The sequence below is a fragment of the Chenopodium album genome, chromosome 25, assembly GCF_948465745.1.
Source record: "Chenopodium album chromosome 25, dcCheAlbu1.1, whole genome shotgun sequence".
Lineage (NCBI taxonomy): Eukaryota > Viridiplantae > Streptophyta > Magnoliopsida > Caryophyllales > Amaranthaceae > Chenopodium > Chenopodium album.
Genome location: NC_137858.1, coordinates 935268 through 949819, shown reverse-complemented (window position 1 = coordinate 949819; position 14552 = coordinate 935268). Strand labels below are relative to the sequence as shown.

Sequence of the window (14552 nt, the reverse complement as noted above, 5' to 3'; positions counted from 1 at the left end):
ATACTTTGAATTTTGTAATGAATAATCATATTTCGAGACCTTATAATTCGATAGAATCCTCATCCAAATTTCAAATCGGTACCAAATTTTAATTACCACTTGAGTCATCAATTACTCTCATAACGTACATTAGCTAAAAATTAACATACGAATAATAACATATTCCGTAATACAATATTAACCGTAACAGCAGTAATAAGTACAGTAACTGGAGGCTTTAATTACAGTATTTTTTTACTCCAAGTTGCTTAATTACTGTCCTAAACTCCTTCCAAAATTAACGCATCACAGTAAAAATGCATGGTAACCACGTGGATGACCTTGAATGCATCGTCCCAATATCATTTTTTATCATGTGCGCCTCCACTCACCAACCTACCACCATTAATTAAAGTGTCCATTTTCTAAAATTCGACACCAGCTTACATACAAACTCACATGCCCCACACTGTCCAATAATACCAGTTTCAGCCATTGGATTTCCCCCACTAATAATAATCTTACAATCTTACTACGCAGTAGAATAATCAAATCATTATTTAACTTACGGTTAAGACGAATTGAATCGACGGCTGAATTTCATTGCAACGGTTACTCAATGACTTATAAAGTTATAATATCACAATATTACACATCAATTGAATGTTAATCCTATTATGGGTACTAAATATATTTGCATTTTTTATATTAAAAGATGGAACAAGAAATAAAAGGGAAGAAAAGACACGATTAAATTAATTAATCACAGTATCATGAACAAGTGGAATCTGTCTCTCTCAGTCGAACCCAAGTCCAAACCATACTAATTAATCTCACTCTTCTATTCTAACTTAAACCAAATAAATTAATTAAAAATTAAAAACGGTAATAATAACATTTACTCGTAATTAACAAACCGAGGAAAAGGACGTGGAAGAAAAAGACAATCCTATTCCTAAAGTACCAACGAAATTACGCCGGATGCCACTGACAAAACAACTGCAATAAACAACGTGGAACCTTTTCTCTCACCAGCGCCATTCTTCGGACTCCTATCATCGGCATCGGTTCCTGGACTATCCGCCGGAGATTCACCCGCCGGCGAATCAGCTGACGCCGGAGAAGGCGGTGAAGATGCCGGAGTACTCGCCGGAGAAGGAGAATCAGCTTCAGGCGAAGGTGCAGGAGACGGAGAATCACTCTCCGGAGCAGGTGCCGGCGCCGGCGACTCTCCGAACAACGCCACCGGTAAAAGCACATTATCGACGGAGTAAACAACGACAGGAGTTGAGTCAAGCAAAGTGCCGGCGACTCTAGAAGAATCGACGCCAGTATGAAGCGTAACAGTGTCGCCGGAAGTCGTCGGAGATAGATCGTACTTCCCGCCGCCGGGAGCCAACGTCGCTAACTTACCTTTGGTCGTTTTTAGGGTTCCGACGGGAGAGTAGCTGCTAAGCGCGTGAAATTGGAGGAGAGAGACAACCTCTGCATTGCTCAATTTGCTGAGATCTGGAACACCTTTCGCTTTGAATGCTTCATCAGTCGGAGCAAAAATGGTGATTCCTTTCTCCATTTGATTCTGGAAAATCTTCAAAACTCCACTCGACGAAATCAACGACGCAAATGTCTTGCAACCGGCTTTGTCAAGCACCGCCGTCAGATTCACGTCGGAGCCGGCGGCGGTGAGTAGCGCCGGCGCAATGATCGGAGCACTGATCTCAAGTACAGAAATATTGTACGGAATCTGCTTGATAGATTTTGTGTAAGTAGAGTTTAAATTTGACCCGGATTGACCCGACCCGAACCCGACCGACCCGCCCTTGAGGTCGGTAATATTGACCTGACCCTCTTGGGCGGAGGCGGACCCGGTGGTCTGATACAATGTTGTGGTTAAGACCGTGCCATTGGCGATGGAGTGGAGCTTCTTCGGGTCGTAGTAGTCGAGCAAGACATGGAGTGATAAAATGTTTTTGACAACGGATAGCGGTTTACCGGAGGTGAGGGTGGACATTGCGCCATTATCGAGAGCGAGGACGGTGATGGTTTGGCGGGAATTGATTTCGTCGTCGAGTTTGGTTTGAGTAAGGTATGAGTTGAATTGGGAGAGACTTGGGTCGGAGGAGAGGATTTCGGTGATGTTGTGAGCGTAGCATACGGCGATGACTGAGAGGAGAGAGAAAATGAGAGTGGTTTTCATGGCGGAAGCCATTGTTAAAGGTTTTAGGGAGAAATGGAGGAAAGTAAGGGAGTGTTAGAAAATGAAGGGGTTTTTATAGGAGGGGTTAACTAAGGTTGGGTTTAAGTGGGGTTTAAGGGAGTTTAGTTTAGTTAACTATGGTTAAGTAGATTTGTGTTAGTGAGTGAGTGAAGTGTGGAGGTTTTTTTGTTTAACTTAAACAGCTGGTGGGAAGAGACTGAAGGTAGGAGTGTGTGAAATCACTAATTTGACCTTGGGTTTGATTTAGTAACGGTCAAAAATGTTAATGGTAATAATTTTAATAAATTAAGGGAATTACAGAAAAATATATGTATATGTATATAGTAATGCAAGTTGCAAAAAGAAAAAGGGATGAAATAGGGAGGGATATGATTTAATTTCTAAATGTGGGTAAGGTAGGAATCATGATCATTAAGATGGGGATATAAAACTAGCTGTTATGTGATTTTAGGTTTGAATTGAAACGTTTTTAAGTGGGAAAAATGTTGAAGAAGGAAATAAAGTGTGGAAAGTATATGCTACTAAAAATGATGTGAATTGGGATGGCCCTCAATAATAGTGAGAAAATGGACAAATGTGGTGTCAACACCAAGCCAGCAGATATGAACCATTTTGATGCATATATGCCATAGTTGGCCATGGATTTTTTCTCCGGTGATAATTTTTCTAAGACAATATAGAATTCAATTTTTGATTATTTGCAATGGAAAATTACGATTTATGTCTAAATAGCAATGGCTAATTGGCTATTGTCTTGGAAAATCGACTTTCTTTTTAAGAAAAACTATAAAAAATAATCTTAAGAGCAACATATAAGAGGTTATAAAATTATTAAAATATAATAATAAATAAACATTGATTACACCGATCCACTCAAATTTTTGTTATGAATTTAAATATTGATAGTACCATTTTAGAAAATTCAAGATAATTGAATGTTCTAATTAGTGGCCGGGCCCCAATGCACACTGGCAGATTCATAGTTGTGCATAAACTTCTACAAATGACAAGTGTATTAGATCATTATATAAATCCTAATAATTAAATATTGGCTTAATTCTGATTATTGCTAATATAGTAATTTTAACATTAAATTAAATGAAATGGGATTGTAAAGAGGAAGGAAAGTGAAAACATTTTTAGATAATGCTCGTTTGGATCATCAAATAAATTATAGCATGCCATTTGTTTGGGTTTTATGGATATAAAATTACCTCTATTAGCAATATTTGATATTTATACTCGTATGTGAGAATCAAATTATCAACCCCTTTTTTTTCCTATAAAATACTACTTTTGTTTTAATTTTTTTTAAAATACACAATTACTTCAATTAAGCTATCAACAACCATATTATTATTGGATAAAACTTAATTGAATCGGTAAACTTATAATTCAAATTAAGAAATCTAAAAGTGCCCGTAAAAGTGTATTATATTAAGATGTTATTGTTGTTGTTGCTATAACTTATTTTGTCTCAACTTATGAGTATATATTTAACCTAAACTTTTATCATCTAAATTTAAATAAATCAATGATAAAAGAGAAGCGGCAACCTTTTAGGCAGGAACAGCACAATATATCCCAATAACCCATCTTATTGCTTACTCTCTGATCCAATCATTCAGCAGAAAAGGAAATTGGGCTGGCAAGCACTTATTATCATGCCCTTCCATCAACCAAATATCTCGTTTCTATAAATGTTCATGAATCATGATTTATTTCCATCTAAGTATTACATGACTGTGTTGTACAATATTAGGATTTTCTTTAGGAGAAAGAAACAACGCGATAGGATTAAATTAAGTAAATATATAGGCATTGTTGAAAAAAGTTACCTTGTAAAACTTATAACCCGAAAAAAAAAAAAAAAAAAATCCAACTTGTGTCTTTTAAGAAATATTTTTGTTGTTGTAAGCCTGCAATTATACAATGTAAAGATGTAACCTATAACTTCAATCGGTTTTCATACAACTCTAAATCGCACATTGAACTATCAAAGTTTACTATGTTAAAGGTAGATTAATGAAAATGAGGAATGGATTAAGCTGTTTAAAAATTACTTGATTTAATTGTAAGATAATACTTGTTTTCAGATAAATTTTGTTTAACAAATGGCTTCAAATTCATCACAAGTTTGCGAATACAAACTGCAAAAGAAGAATTGCATTATTGCAATATTTTCTTACACTTGAAGATAATCTAATTTCATCATGATAATATAATAATGAAAACATAAAAACAAAAAAAAATCTACTTCCAACCCCTTAAACACTCCTCTTTGAGAATGAACTAGAAAAGTAATGCATTAAAGAACAAATACAGTACAATAGGTTGCCCTATAAATAATTAAAACTTGTCCGACCCTTAAAATATAAGTCACTTAGCTAAAACTTTGGCCTTTTGCTCTTTGGTTTGTCTAGTGGTCATGGAATAATACCAATCTTTATTAATCTGCTGATATTATTAGTATAGTAAGATTTTATATTTTATAGATACTTTATAGAACAATGACAGATAAAAAAGAGAAAAATAAAGGCACTAAATATATTCCAAAATATATGAGGACGTGAGGTTAAACACTATGATCATGGCAACTAATTTGGTACTTAAATTTATAAGACCATTCAAACAGCCTATCACCAGTTCATAGACAGAAAGTACTTTACTACTAGTATTGATGGTCTGTTGTTCTTAAATGCATGTACACAATTTCAATATCTTGCTTAACTCTAGGAGGATTGTGTCCACGATCTGGTAATCTAAGCTATCTCACTTACCACTTAGTACTATGTAAAACTCGTCCTCAAGGAATTGGGATTTGGGATGGTGGTTATATACTCCCTTAGTCCCTTAAAAATTCCCAATATTTTTTTCACTCGTCCCGAAAGACAAAGAGTTCATAAAAAAAAAATAGAAAAAAAAAATAAATAAAAAAAAAAACAGTCAAAACTACTCTAGTAATTAGGAATTTTTCTTGTAACCCTATAGATATAGATGATTACCGAAAATTCTAGAAACTATGGTATATGCTACACAGTCGTGTAAGGTAGAATGGTAGATCCTCCAATAACAGCAAAAAGAAAAGGAAAGATGAACTATAATATCAATGATGTAAAGGGAGGGCAGATGGGGACCGTAGAGCATGAGAAGCAAATTTCATGAGTAGCCTCGGCTTGTCGCCTGTCGGTGACAAAAGAAAAGAACTAGATTTGCCTTCAACCAAACATATCAACTTCATTACAATCAGCATCATTTGTTTTCTAATGTTTATTTCTTTCTTCCTTTTTAAAATGTATTTTACATCTTTGTCTTAAATATCCGTTGATGTACTGTACTCCAATCAGAAAGGTCAAGAGTTTAGTGTGTTTTTCCTGTAACAAAATGCCAACAACAAGACAGATCTTTCCCATGATAAATCTTTCTCAAAAAAAAATGTGGTATAACTGTAATTGATATGATTGTTTATCTGTAATACATAATTAAATTAAAGCCATTGACATAATACGGAGTAATGAACAATATAGATTGAAATTTCTACAGTAAAAAAGCACTGGGTGAAACTCTAACCAGTTTGTTAACCATCTTCAAGAAATTCTCTGTGAACTTGCATGCATGTTGTGCTGCAGTATTTGTAGTTATACCGGTGGAAAGGAACTTTACCCACCAATGATGCATTACAACAGGAGCAAGCTGTGTCAGTACTGCCAATGTTGGTTTTTGGTTGGGAGGAGCTTGCAGTAGCGGGGTTGCTAGCTCCTTGAGCATTAGCAGCGGCCGCAGCAGCCAAGGCAAGTCTTCTTTCAGCTGCAGCAGCTCTCTTTTCTCTCTCCTCGGTTTGCTTCCTCTTTAGTTCCTCCTAAGCAGAAGGAAAACACAAGTCAGAATTGCAAAAGCCCCGAGGCAGTAATTTGGTTCGTCCTAAGTAGAAGGAAAATACATGTCAGAAATTCAGAATTGCAAAAGTCACGGGGCAGTAAAACAAAAATTCCCTCAAAAATCATGAAATAATGAATGCCAATATGCCATTCAATTCATGAATGTATACCTCTTTGGACAATCTAGCTGCAATCACAGATTGGACTGTTCTAACTGAACGTGAAGCAGCACTTTTGTTCTCTGCGGCCATTGCAATCTTCTGGGATTCTGCAGCCTTGACCTTCATGGATAAACTACAATGTTAGAGAAGGATACACAATGCCAGTAACTGATAGGGCCGTCACATTAAAAAGAAATTCTACGTGCTAATAGTCCTACAATGTGAAAAATGTGCATCTCCTATAACTACACAACACCAGGATCCTGCAGCTGGCAAGTAGGAGTTGATACAACTCTTGTCAAATCTGAGAAAAGAATTACCTCAGCTTTCTTTTCCCTTTCCCTTGCTTTCCGTTGTTTCTTCAATTCCTTAGCTTTTGCTTTCCTCTTTGCATCTTTTTCAGCCTACCCATTGATGGCCGGATCAATATTAGTATAATAAACCATATCATACATCAAGAAACATGCATCAAAAATAAAAGATAACCATAAATCACCAAAAGAACTGAGAATTACTGCTTGAACATGACATACAAAAGGAAAAAGACCAAAGAAGATGACAATGATGCATCAGACTAGTCCAAGCCAAAATGCATCACTTAATAGAAAAAGAATGCAACCACAAATGCACTACAAAGCTTGGCTACTAAATATTTGAAGAACAGTACCTGCTTTGCAGCCTGAGACTCCTCCATCTCTTTAGTCAACGCACTAGGAACATTAGCAGCATGCCAATCCCACTTTTCAAGATTTGAAGCCATAAAGCGTCTGAAAGTATTTCTGACTTCCTTATCAGTAGCCACCATGTAGGGTGTTTTCCCTCTTTCATCTTTAACAGTAGGATCTAAACCCTGCTCTAAAAGTTCCAAAACCTTTTCAGGATTATCAGATTTCGCTGCTTCATGTAATGGAGTTGTAGTGCATCCTATATCTCTATCACCTTCTTCTGACGAGGATTGCTCATCAGTAATTTTGCCACTTCCAGAAACTTCATCCTCCTTAGTCACCTTTACTTCACCCCTTTCGGCACCCTTCAATATGTTTGCATCGCTTAAGCAACTTACATTTAATTCAATCTGCTTTATATCAGGAAGCTCTTCCTCGTTTTCATAAACAACTAGGCTCAACTGGTTATATATCCGTCGTGCTTCCTTTAAGGTAGGTCGCCGAACACTAAAAGGAATATTCCTAGCATCACACTGTTGGTTGCTGAAGAGTGGGCCCTCACTATTATAGAACATTTGACGGTTGCTCGAAGGTGCATAGATAAAAACACAGGAAGATGCATCAAAATAAGGCTTCCAAGAAGCAAGCAACTCTTGAATATCCTGAGCAAAATAAATATGTCAGCCACTATGACATCATGGTTAAAAACCTCACCTCAATTGGAAAAAGAAGAGAGTAAGCAACATCGATTTGATTTCCATCAGATAAGCAAAGATGAAAGCTATATAGAGAAAGCCAAAATCAGAACAAATGCAATTTCTGCTTACAAAATGTCAAAATTAATTGAATCCTCCCTTTTCTTGAAAAAATAAATTAAAAGACAAAGATATGGTTAACCTAAACAGCATCACTTGCAAAAATTTCGTTCATTTATGTTTTATGTTAGGAAGCCTCAATGCGAAACTGACTTGGCCTTGAGTCATTGTTTTATAAAGTCAGGACTGAAGGCCTTGCGTGAAGTTGAGATTGGTCTTACTTTTGCATCGAGAAATTGCACAGTCTTGCAAATCTCCTGCTATTCAGCACATAACTGCTGGGCTACCTAAAACTGAGCCGTCCAAAACATTAGGTACTTCTAGTTAACATTTGAAAAAAGGTTAGCACTAATGAGTAGTTTGACTAAACTTGACAAAAAAAATTATAAGCATAAAGTAGTTTACTTCATATAGGGAGATTACTTCATTTGCGAAGAAATTTACAAGAAGCTAACCTTGCCCGTAAATAACTCAGACAATTATGTAGACTACTTCACTGTATAGGATAGAGGAAATATTTTGATCTTGGAAAAACAGTCAGTGGTCAACTGAATATGCATACAAAAGAATATAAGGAAATGGCCAAAATTATTTAAGGAAATTCTGTAGGGTGAAGAAATAAATTCACAAGGCAAGTGCACCAAAATTTGTGGTAAAAAGCTATGTCCTTAACTTTGCATGTCCTGCTCAAGTCACAAGCAAACCAGAGAGTGGATTCCCATATACAAAGCAAAATTCTATTTTATTCCCAATTATAGTCAAGTTGCACCAAATCAAAATATTGCAAAATATTCAAACAATCAAAACATTGCAAAATGCATCATGTTCATGTACAGCACAGCAATAACCAGTCATTAGGACAATACCTTCTTCAACGCAAGCTCATTATAGCGGCGAAGTGACGCTCCAGCAGAATGTATAGATCTGCCACTTGCATCTTTGGTTGACTGTCTTTTACCGGCCTTGGCCCTCACAACATATCTAATACAAAAAGCACCAATTATATAGCAATAGGAAAGAAAAAGTCACAATAAACATCTAAATTAATAAGAAATACATAATATACATCATAAAGTACAGTTTACAGCTAAACTTCTACCTGAACAATAGAGACAACGGTGACACAAATCAGGTTTAGCATATAAGACAAAATCTAATACACTATATATGAATGCACAAATACAAACATCCATTAGACAGGATAACTAGGGGAGAGCCAGGAAAAAGAGGCATGAAATAAAAAATCAAAGTTTTTCTAAAAGTTAAATTTTGCCTTTTTCTATGCAATCTCAACTGCTTAAAGTTGGCAACTCTAATAGTGACATCAAGTTCAACAGACCCATACATTGAAAATCAAAAGTAATGCATTCAATTAGAAAGGGGAGACAAGTAGTAGCAGCAAAAGTTATTATCATACTAGGGCAAGGTACCTGTGGAACGTCTTGTAAGTAATAACAGTGTTGCCATCAAAAACGCAACCAGCAAAATGTCCTCCACTGGCCAGCAATACAATCCTCAAGTGAGTATTATCTCTTGGCTCGTGAGTCAAAGATTTCAACTTCTCTATTACTTTCAAATCGGGAACACGTCCATTGTCATCCACAACCACTAACTGATTGTTCTCATAAGTGACATCCTCGTTATCCTTCAAAAGAAAGCACTTCCATATTGAGACTTTTTCTCCTGACTGAAGATGGACACATAATTTCTGCTTAATACTTTGAACCAACATGTCCCTTGTATTATTCCTAACACGGGATCCTCTTTCATCCTCATCTTCTGATCCCGATATACTTGAAACATCAAAGTCTTTAGAAAAAGAGTCTGAAGTTAACTCATCAAAGTCATCCTCATTCATAACAACTTTTCCTGCTAGGTTTAATTTTACCTACAAATGAACATTGAACCAATAATCAATGACATTTAGATCAAGTGATACGATCCTCACCCACATACAGACATAACCCTTCAATTTCAGTCTCCCTAGATTTGTTTAAAACACAATATATTCTTTCTAAAATCTTTGTTTCCCGTAATTCAGAAGAGGAAAAACATACCAATACCCCAGTACATTGTACATACTTCAGCAACCTTAAAATCATAAATTCATCACATATTACCTAATGCCAATACTCAATTTTGATCTCTTCTATTGCTCTCTTCTAAAATTTACAAATATAAAATTGTCATTCAACTAATATAAGATATTCTGCCATCAAATTTCTTCATAAAACTCACCTTACATTACACATTTCGAGCTAATCAAACTATTTCTCCACCTACAAATCTCTAAGGAAGTATTTTTAAACTCCCAATTCAGTTATCACATTACTAAAACAGTTTACACTATCAACGCGACTATTAATTCTCGACATACGTATCATCGATTCCAGACAAAACGAGTAAGTTCAATTAACATTTACAAATTCAACATAACTATGGTTATTATAGCACAACAAAATCACAAACTCAATCAAATTCTACAACAAACATTATCAAATTCCACATAATCAGTAATATAACACTTAATTATTAAAACAAAAAAACAAAATAGAGAAAAGAAAAAGGATAATTACATTGAAACGATGAAGGTCGGACTTGAAGTGAGAGCGCTGGTCAAGAAGAGAGTCGAATTCAGACTTGCAAATATTGCAAGACCAAGTATTCATACTAAAATTAGAAGTATCATTCAAAATTTCATCATCTTCTGGAATTTGTTCCTCCAATTGGTGTTTCGAAGTTAGGGCTGGTTCGAGAAAAGGGGTGGATGAAGAAGGAGGTTGATGATGGAGGAGTTTGGCGGGAGGAAGAAGACGACAACAGTCGAAGAAATTGTGAGGGAGTTCGAAGATTGATTGCGGCCGTTTATCGGGTTGTTGGCTGCCGCCGGTGGTGGCCATGGTTGGCGTTTGGTTTCGCTCTCGATTCGACTTCTTGGCTTTTGCTACGGAGTATTTCTAGTTTTTGAAGTTACTTGCGAGGGTAGACCGGACAAAATTGACTCGTATCTGATATTTAAGGGTAGACCGGACAAAATTGACTCGTATCTAATATTTAAGGGTAGACCGGACAAAATTGACTCGTATCTGATATTTAAGGGTAGACCGGACAAAATTGATTAGATGATATATGTATTTACTAGGGCTTCTTTAGAAGGAAAAAAAGAAACACTTAATAATCTAAAGTACTAGTTAATGACAATTTTTGATTGGTAGACGGTCACCTCAAAGCTTAAAAAGATCTAATTTAACATTTGAACATAATTGCACACAAAGGTTAATATTTAATTTCGTGTCATCATTTTGTAATAATTGGTTAAAAAAATAAGTGAGAAAACTAGTACTCCAGTACTATAATACATTTGAGTGTTTGGTACGAAATAATAGACTTTGGTTTAGAGGTGATAATTGGGTGGGCCGGCCAGAAGGTTAAAAAATAAGTCTGGTCAAGTCAGGCCAAGGTTAACCAAAACTCGTAAAATTAGATCAAGCCTAGCAGACTTTTCGAGTTGGGCCAAAAAAAATTAACTTTGAGCCGGACTTTATGTCCAAAACCCATCCAAAAAATAGCAATTTTTATTAAAATACCCAAAATCAATGACAAAAAGAAGATGAACTATACATAGCCTAAATGAGTCATTTGATACCTCACTGTACATCTCAAAAATTGTTCATTTAATCGATCACAACTTTGTCTTTATCAAAATATGTTCACTAGATGTATAGAAATTTACACTTGGAAGAATATCCAAAACTTGGGCGTTATCTCCTAATTGTATCTCATACAATTTCAACGTGGAACTGTGGAAGAAGTGTGCAAGTCTTTGGAGGAAGATCTGCTACCTCAATTGTTGTTGCTCCTCTACCTCTTGAAGTTGTTTCAACCTCCGTTTTGCATAAAACCCAATGGCGATGGTGGATACCGCAGATAAACAGAAGCCTGTGCCATCAAAAATCAAATGGTATTTTGAAACATGAGTATGCTCCTCCATTGCTTGTGCCACTGTGCGAAACAATTTTCCACTACCAAGGAGAAGAACAACAATGTCAACAACAAGAGTGGCAAATGGCAAAATCTTGTATGAGATAATTTCAGATTAATGAAATAAAATTGAAAACTTTTTACTATTTCACAGCAATAAGATAGCGTGAGAAACTTCACCTAAAACTTGCTCGTGGCATTTTTTCCGAATCCCCCTCCCTCAAACAACCTCCATGAGACTTGTAAAACATAAGCCGGTTAGATGTAAGTGTAAATGGAACAGACTCATCAAAATCTGTTTGGTTTTTTAGGTTCACTACTAGTGTACGGATCAAAAAAACAATATGCTCCTAAGCCTAGTTATAATCATAGAAAGAGTACAATTACACAGTCCATGTTAGGAATTATTGTCGATTTAAGCTTTCCAGTTTCAGTACACATGTTACACTTCGCATTGCAAATCATAATTCATCCTTGGATGGAACAGAATGTACAATAAACAAGGTTAAAATAAAGTACATTTGGTGGCTTCAATCAGCTTCAGCCATTGAAAGAGCAGTAAGTAAGCCAATATCAGAAACAGAACACCCTCCATTATATCCTTGATACGTAATTCATAACATAAATTACTAGGACTCTAGAAGGCAGATATGTTTAGCATCAAGAAGTATAATCGACAGGGTTACACCAGAAAATCAACTTGAAGGAATATAGTTCACAGGAATTAAACAAAAGTTTTTCAAAATTATAATACAAAACCTAACCTGTACATTGCAAGAAGTACCTCAGGCACCATCCCTATCCAGGTTCCCACCAGGTAAGCACTATACTTAACACCAGTAACAACAGCAACATAGTTGAACACCACATATGGGAATGGAGAGAGTCTTAGCAGAGTAACAAATCGAAACTGATGAGACCAATCACCTTCACCAGCAAATTTAACAAAAGCAGCTTTTTCAGGATGATCAATCAACCATTTCTGACAAACATACAATTAGCAACAAACAGCTAACAATAGTTAGATAAGCCAATTTAGAAACTTCCTCTCATGAAAAAAAGTTGGAATCGAATAAATCACTGTCAGAAAACACAGGAAATGCTTGCTTACTTCAATCTTGTGAAGAAACAGATGGTAAGCTATAAAATAAGGCAAAGAAACAGCAACAGTTATTGCAGACATGATCAGCAAGAAGCCAGTTCCATAACCAAAAGTCATACCAACAATCCACTTAAACTGCACAGTCGGCAAAAGCAGAAGCGGACACAAGGCTATTGCAGCAAACAAAATAGCTGCAAGCACGGGCGGACTGCAAGTTTGTATCAGCCAGAGTACTACAGGAATAACCTCCTGCGAAAAGACGAATGACAATCTAATTAAGTATCCGGTTTAACAGCTACGAGTAAAACATTTGAGTAGTCATAAGTGCATATCCATGTGACAAATTTGCAAGCGTAACGAATCACGATTTATTGCAAGTGTAGCAATATCACAATTAAATGCAACTGTAGCTATTTCACAGTTAATTGCAAGTGTAGCTATCATATACCTTTACAGTTAACTCAACATTCAACAATATGTCATAACTCAAGGAGTATAATATGACTTCTTATGAAGACCAAGTCTCCTGATATTCTTGTTTAACATCACCATTCATTATAGCTTAGCTTAGAGGGTCCATTCTACAATCGGGTGTATCTATATTGTGCTCGTGTCATGGGAGGATAATTGTGAGATATGTAAATTTACATGGATCATTAAGAACATATTGCAACAATTCCATCAAAAAAAAAAACCTTGCAAACAAGACTTTTCTTCCTTTCCAATTTCGGAATGTCACACTTTTAAAAACACCTACCCTTTCCAAAATTGGAAAGTGGGTGGGCAGTTGTCAATTTCCTAAAATAATCTTCCTGCAGTAAAATTACCTACCCATCACAATTTAACAATTAATTTCCAATAATCTTAATAACCCTTATTCAATATCAAAATCTAACCCTAGAAAACCAAAAAAAAAATCAAATTCATAATTAACCCTAAAAATCACAAATATCATATGAGAGAGAAAAAGGACCTTCTTCGCGAAAGATGGGGCAAAGCGTTTGATGATTACAATTACAGAAATTGCAATAATAGTACCCAGAACAATCATCAACCATGTTAATGGCATATTTAACCACCTTCGATTAACAACACGATTATTATTTTCAATTTCATGATTAATTGGTAAGAACGAAGGAGATTCTTCGTCGTACTGAATGCAATCGTTTTGAAGAATCTGGTAATCAGCGTTGATTACCTCCATCTTTGCGGAATTTGGGGGAGAAATTTGATAGTTTAGTTTATCTTTCATTGCTTCGTTTAATTAAGCAATCAAAGAGAAGAGTTGTTACTCTGATAGAGTTTTAGAACGACTAAATAACTGTAATTAGTTAAGCGGTGATGCCATTAAGTCAATGCGAATATAATACAAGATTTATTAGAGGTGATAAAAATATCTGGTCGGTCCGGATTTTAACATCATATCTCGTGTCCAAATTTACATAAAAATAACGGGCTTTTCGAGCTTTTAGTCGGGACAAATTAGAATTTTGAATTAAAACTACGTTTTTAAGCTTGTCCAAATTCATCCTATTTTCGGCCCGGATGTTGATCACCTCTAAGATTTATGTAAACGAAGTATTTTCTTCCTCTCTCGACTTTATAGTGGAGGGAAGCGGCAATTTTCTATGTAAAATTAAACGTGTGCACATATGATCGATTGTGTCTTGTGTTTATCATTGATTGAATTAAAAGTCTTTTTTTTTTTTGATTTAAAAGTCTTTTTTTTTTATGCGTTATCGTTTTCATATTG

The 14552-nt window shown here is 35.6% G+C and overlaps 2 protein-coding genes and 1 pseudogene across 3 annotated transcripts; all 3 read right to left on the bottom strand.

The window, feature by feature from the left end:
• Positions 1 to 707: 707 nt before the first annotated feature.
• On the bottom strand, positions 708 to 2259 carry LOC145613512 (fasciclin-like arabinogalactan protein 10 pseudogene; annotated as a pseudogene).
• Positions 2260 to 5624: 3365 nt separating this feature from the next.
• LOC145614395 (uncharacterized) lies at positions 5625 to 10684 on the bottom strand. 2 transcript variants are annotated; one of them, XM_081669444.1, is made up of 7 exons: positions 10293 to 10683; positions 9147 to 9604; positions 8583 to 8697; positions 6904 to 7563; positions 6557 to 6640; positions 6246 to 6356; positions 5625 to 6056 (listed from the first exon to the last, which is right to left on the bottom strand). In XM_081669444.1, the coding sequence occupies exons 1-7, from the start codon at positions 10614 to 10616 to the stop codon at positions 5775 to 5777; spliced, it is 2034 nt and encodes a 677-aa protein (XP_081525570.1). In that variant the 5' UTR covers positions 10617 to 10683; the 3' UTR covers positions 5625 to 5774. The 2 variants fall into 2 exon arrangements, with proteins under 2 accessions (XP_081525570.1, XP_081525571.1); XM_081669445.1 differs by having other exon boundaries at positions 5913 to 6118; positions 10293 to 10684.
• Positions 10685 to 11274: 590 nt separating this feature from the next.
• LOC145615328 (uncharacterized) lies at positions 11275 to 14101 on the bottom strand. The gene is made up of 4 exons (XM_081670394.1): positions 13773 to 14101; positions 12809 to 13048; positions 12462 to 12679; positions 11275 to 11738 (listed from the first exon to the last, which is right to left on the bottom strand). The coding sequence occupies exons 1-4, from the start codon at positions 14049 to 14051 to the stop codon at positions 11555 to 11557; spliced, it is 921 nt and encodes a 306-aa protein (XP_081526520.1). The 5' UTR covers positions 14052 to 14101; the 3' UTR covers positions 11275 to 11554.
• Between the last annotated feature and the right edge of the window lie 451 nt (positions 14102 to 14552).

Coding starts and splice junctions, on each gene's coding strand:
- LOC145614395 (XM_081669444.1), bottom strand. CDS start 10,616: ATGGCCACCACCGGCGGCAGCCAACAACCCGATAAACGGCCGCAATCA. Junction 7,564..8,582: donor ATGAGCTTGCGTTGAAGAAG/GTATTGTCCTAA, acceptor TATTTTGCTCAG/GATATTCAAGAGTTGCTTGC. Junction 6,641..6,903: donor AGTCTCAGGCTGCAAAGCAG/GTACTGTTCTTC, acceptor ATCAATGGGTAG/GCTGAAAAAGATGCAAAGAG.
- LOC145615328 (XM_081670394.1), bottom strand. CDS start 14,051: ATGAAAGATAAACTAAACTATCAAATTTCTCCCCCAAATTCCGCAAAG. Junction 13,049..13,772: donor CCCCATCTTTCGCGAAGAAG/GTCCTTTTTCTC, acceptor GTCTTTTCGCAG/GAGGTTATTCCTGTAGTACT. Junction 12,680..12,808: donor TGTTTCTTCACAAGATTGAA/GTAAGCAAGCAT, acceptor TATGTTTGTCAG/AAATGGTTGATTGATCATCC.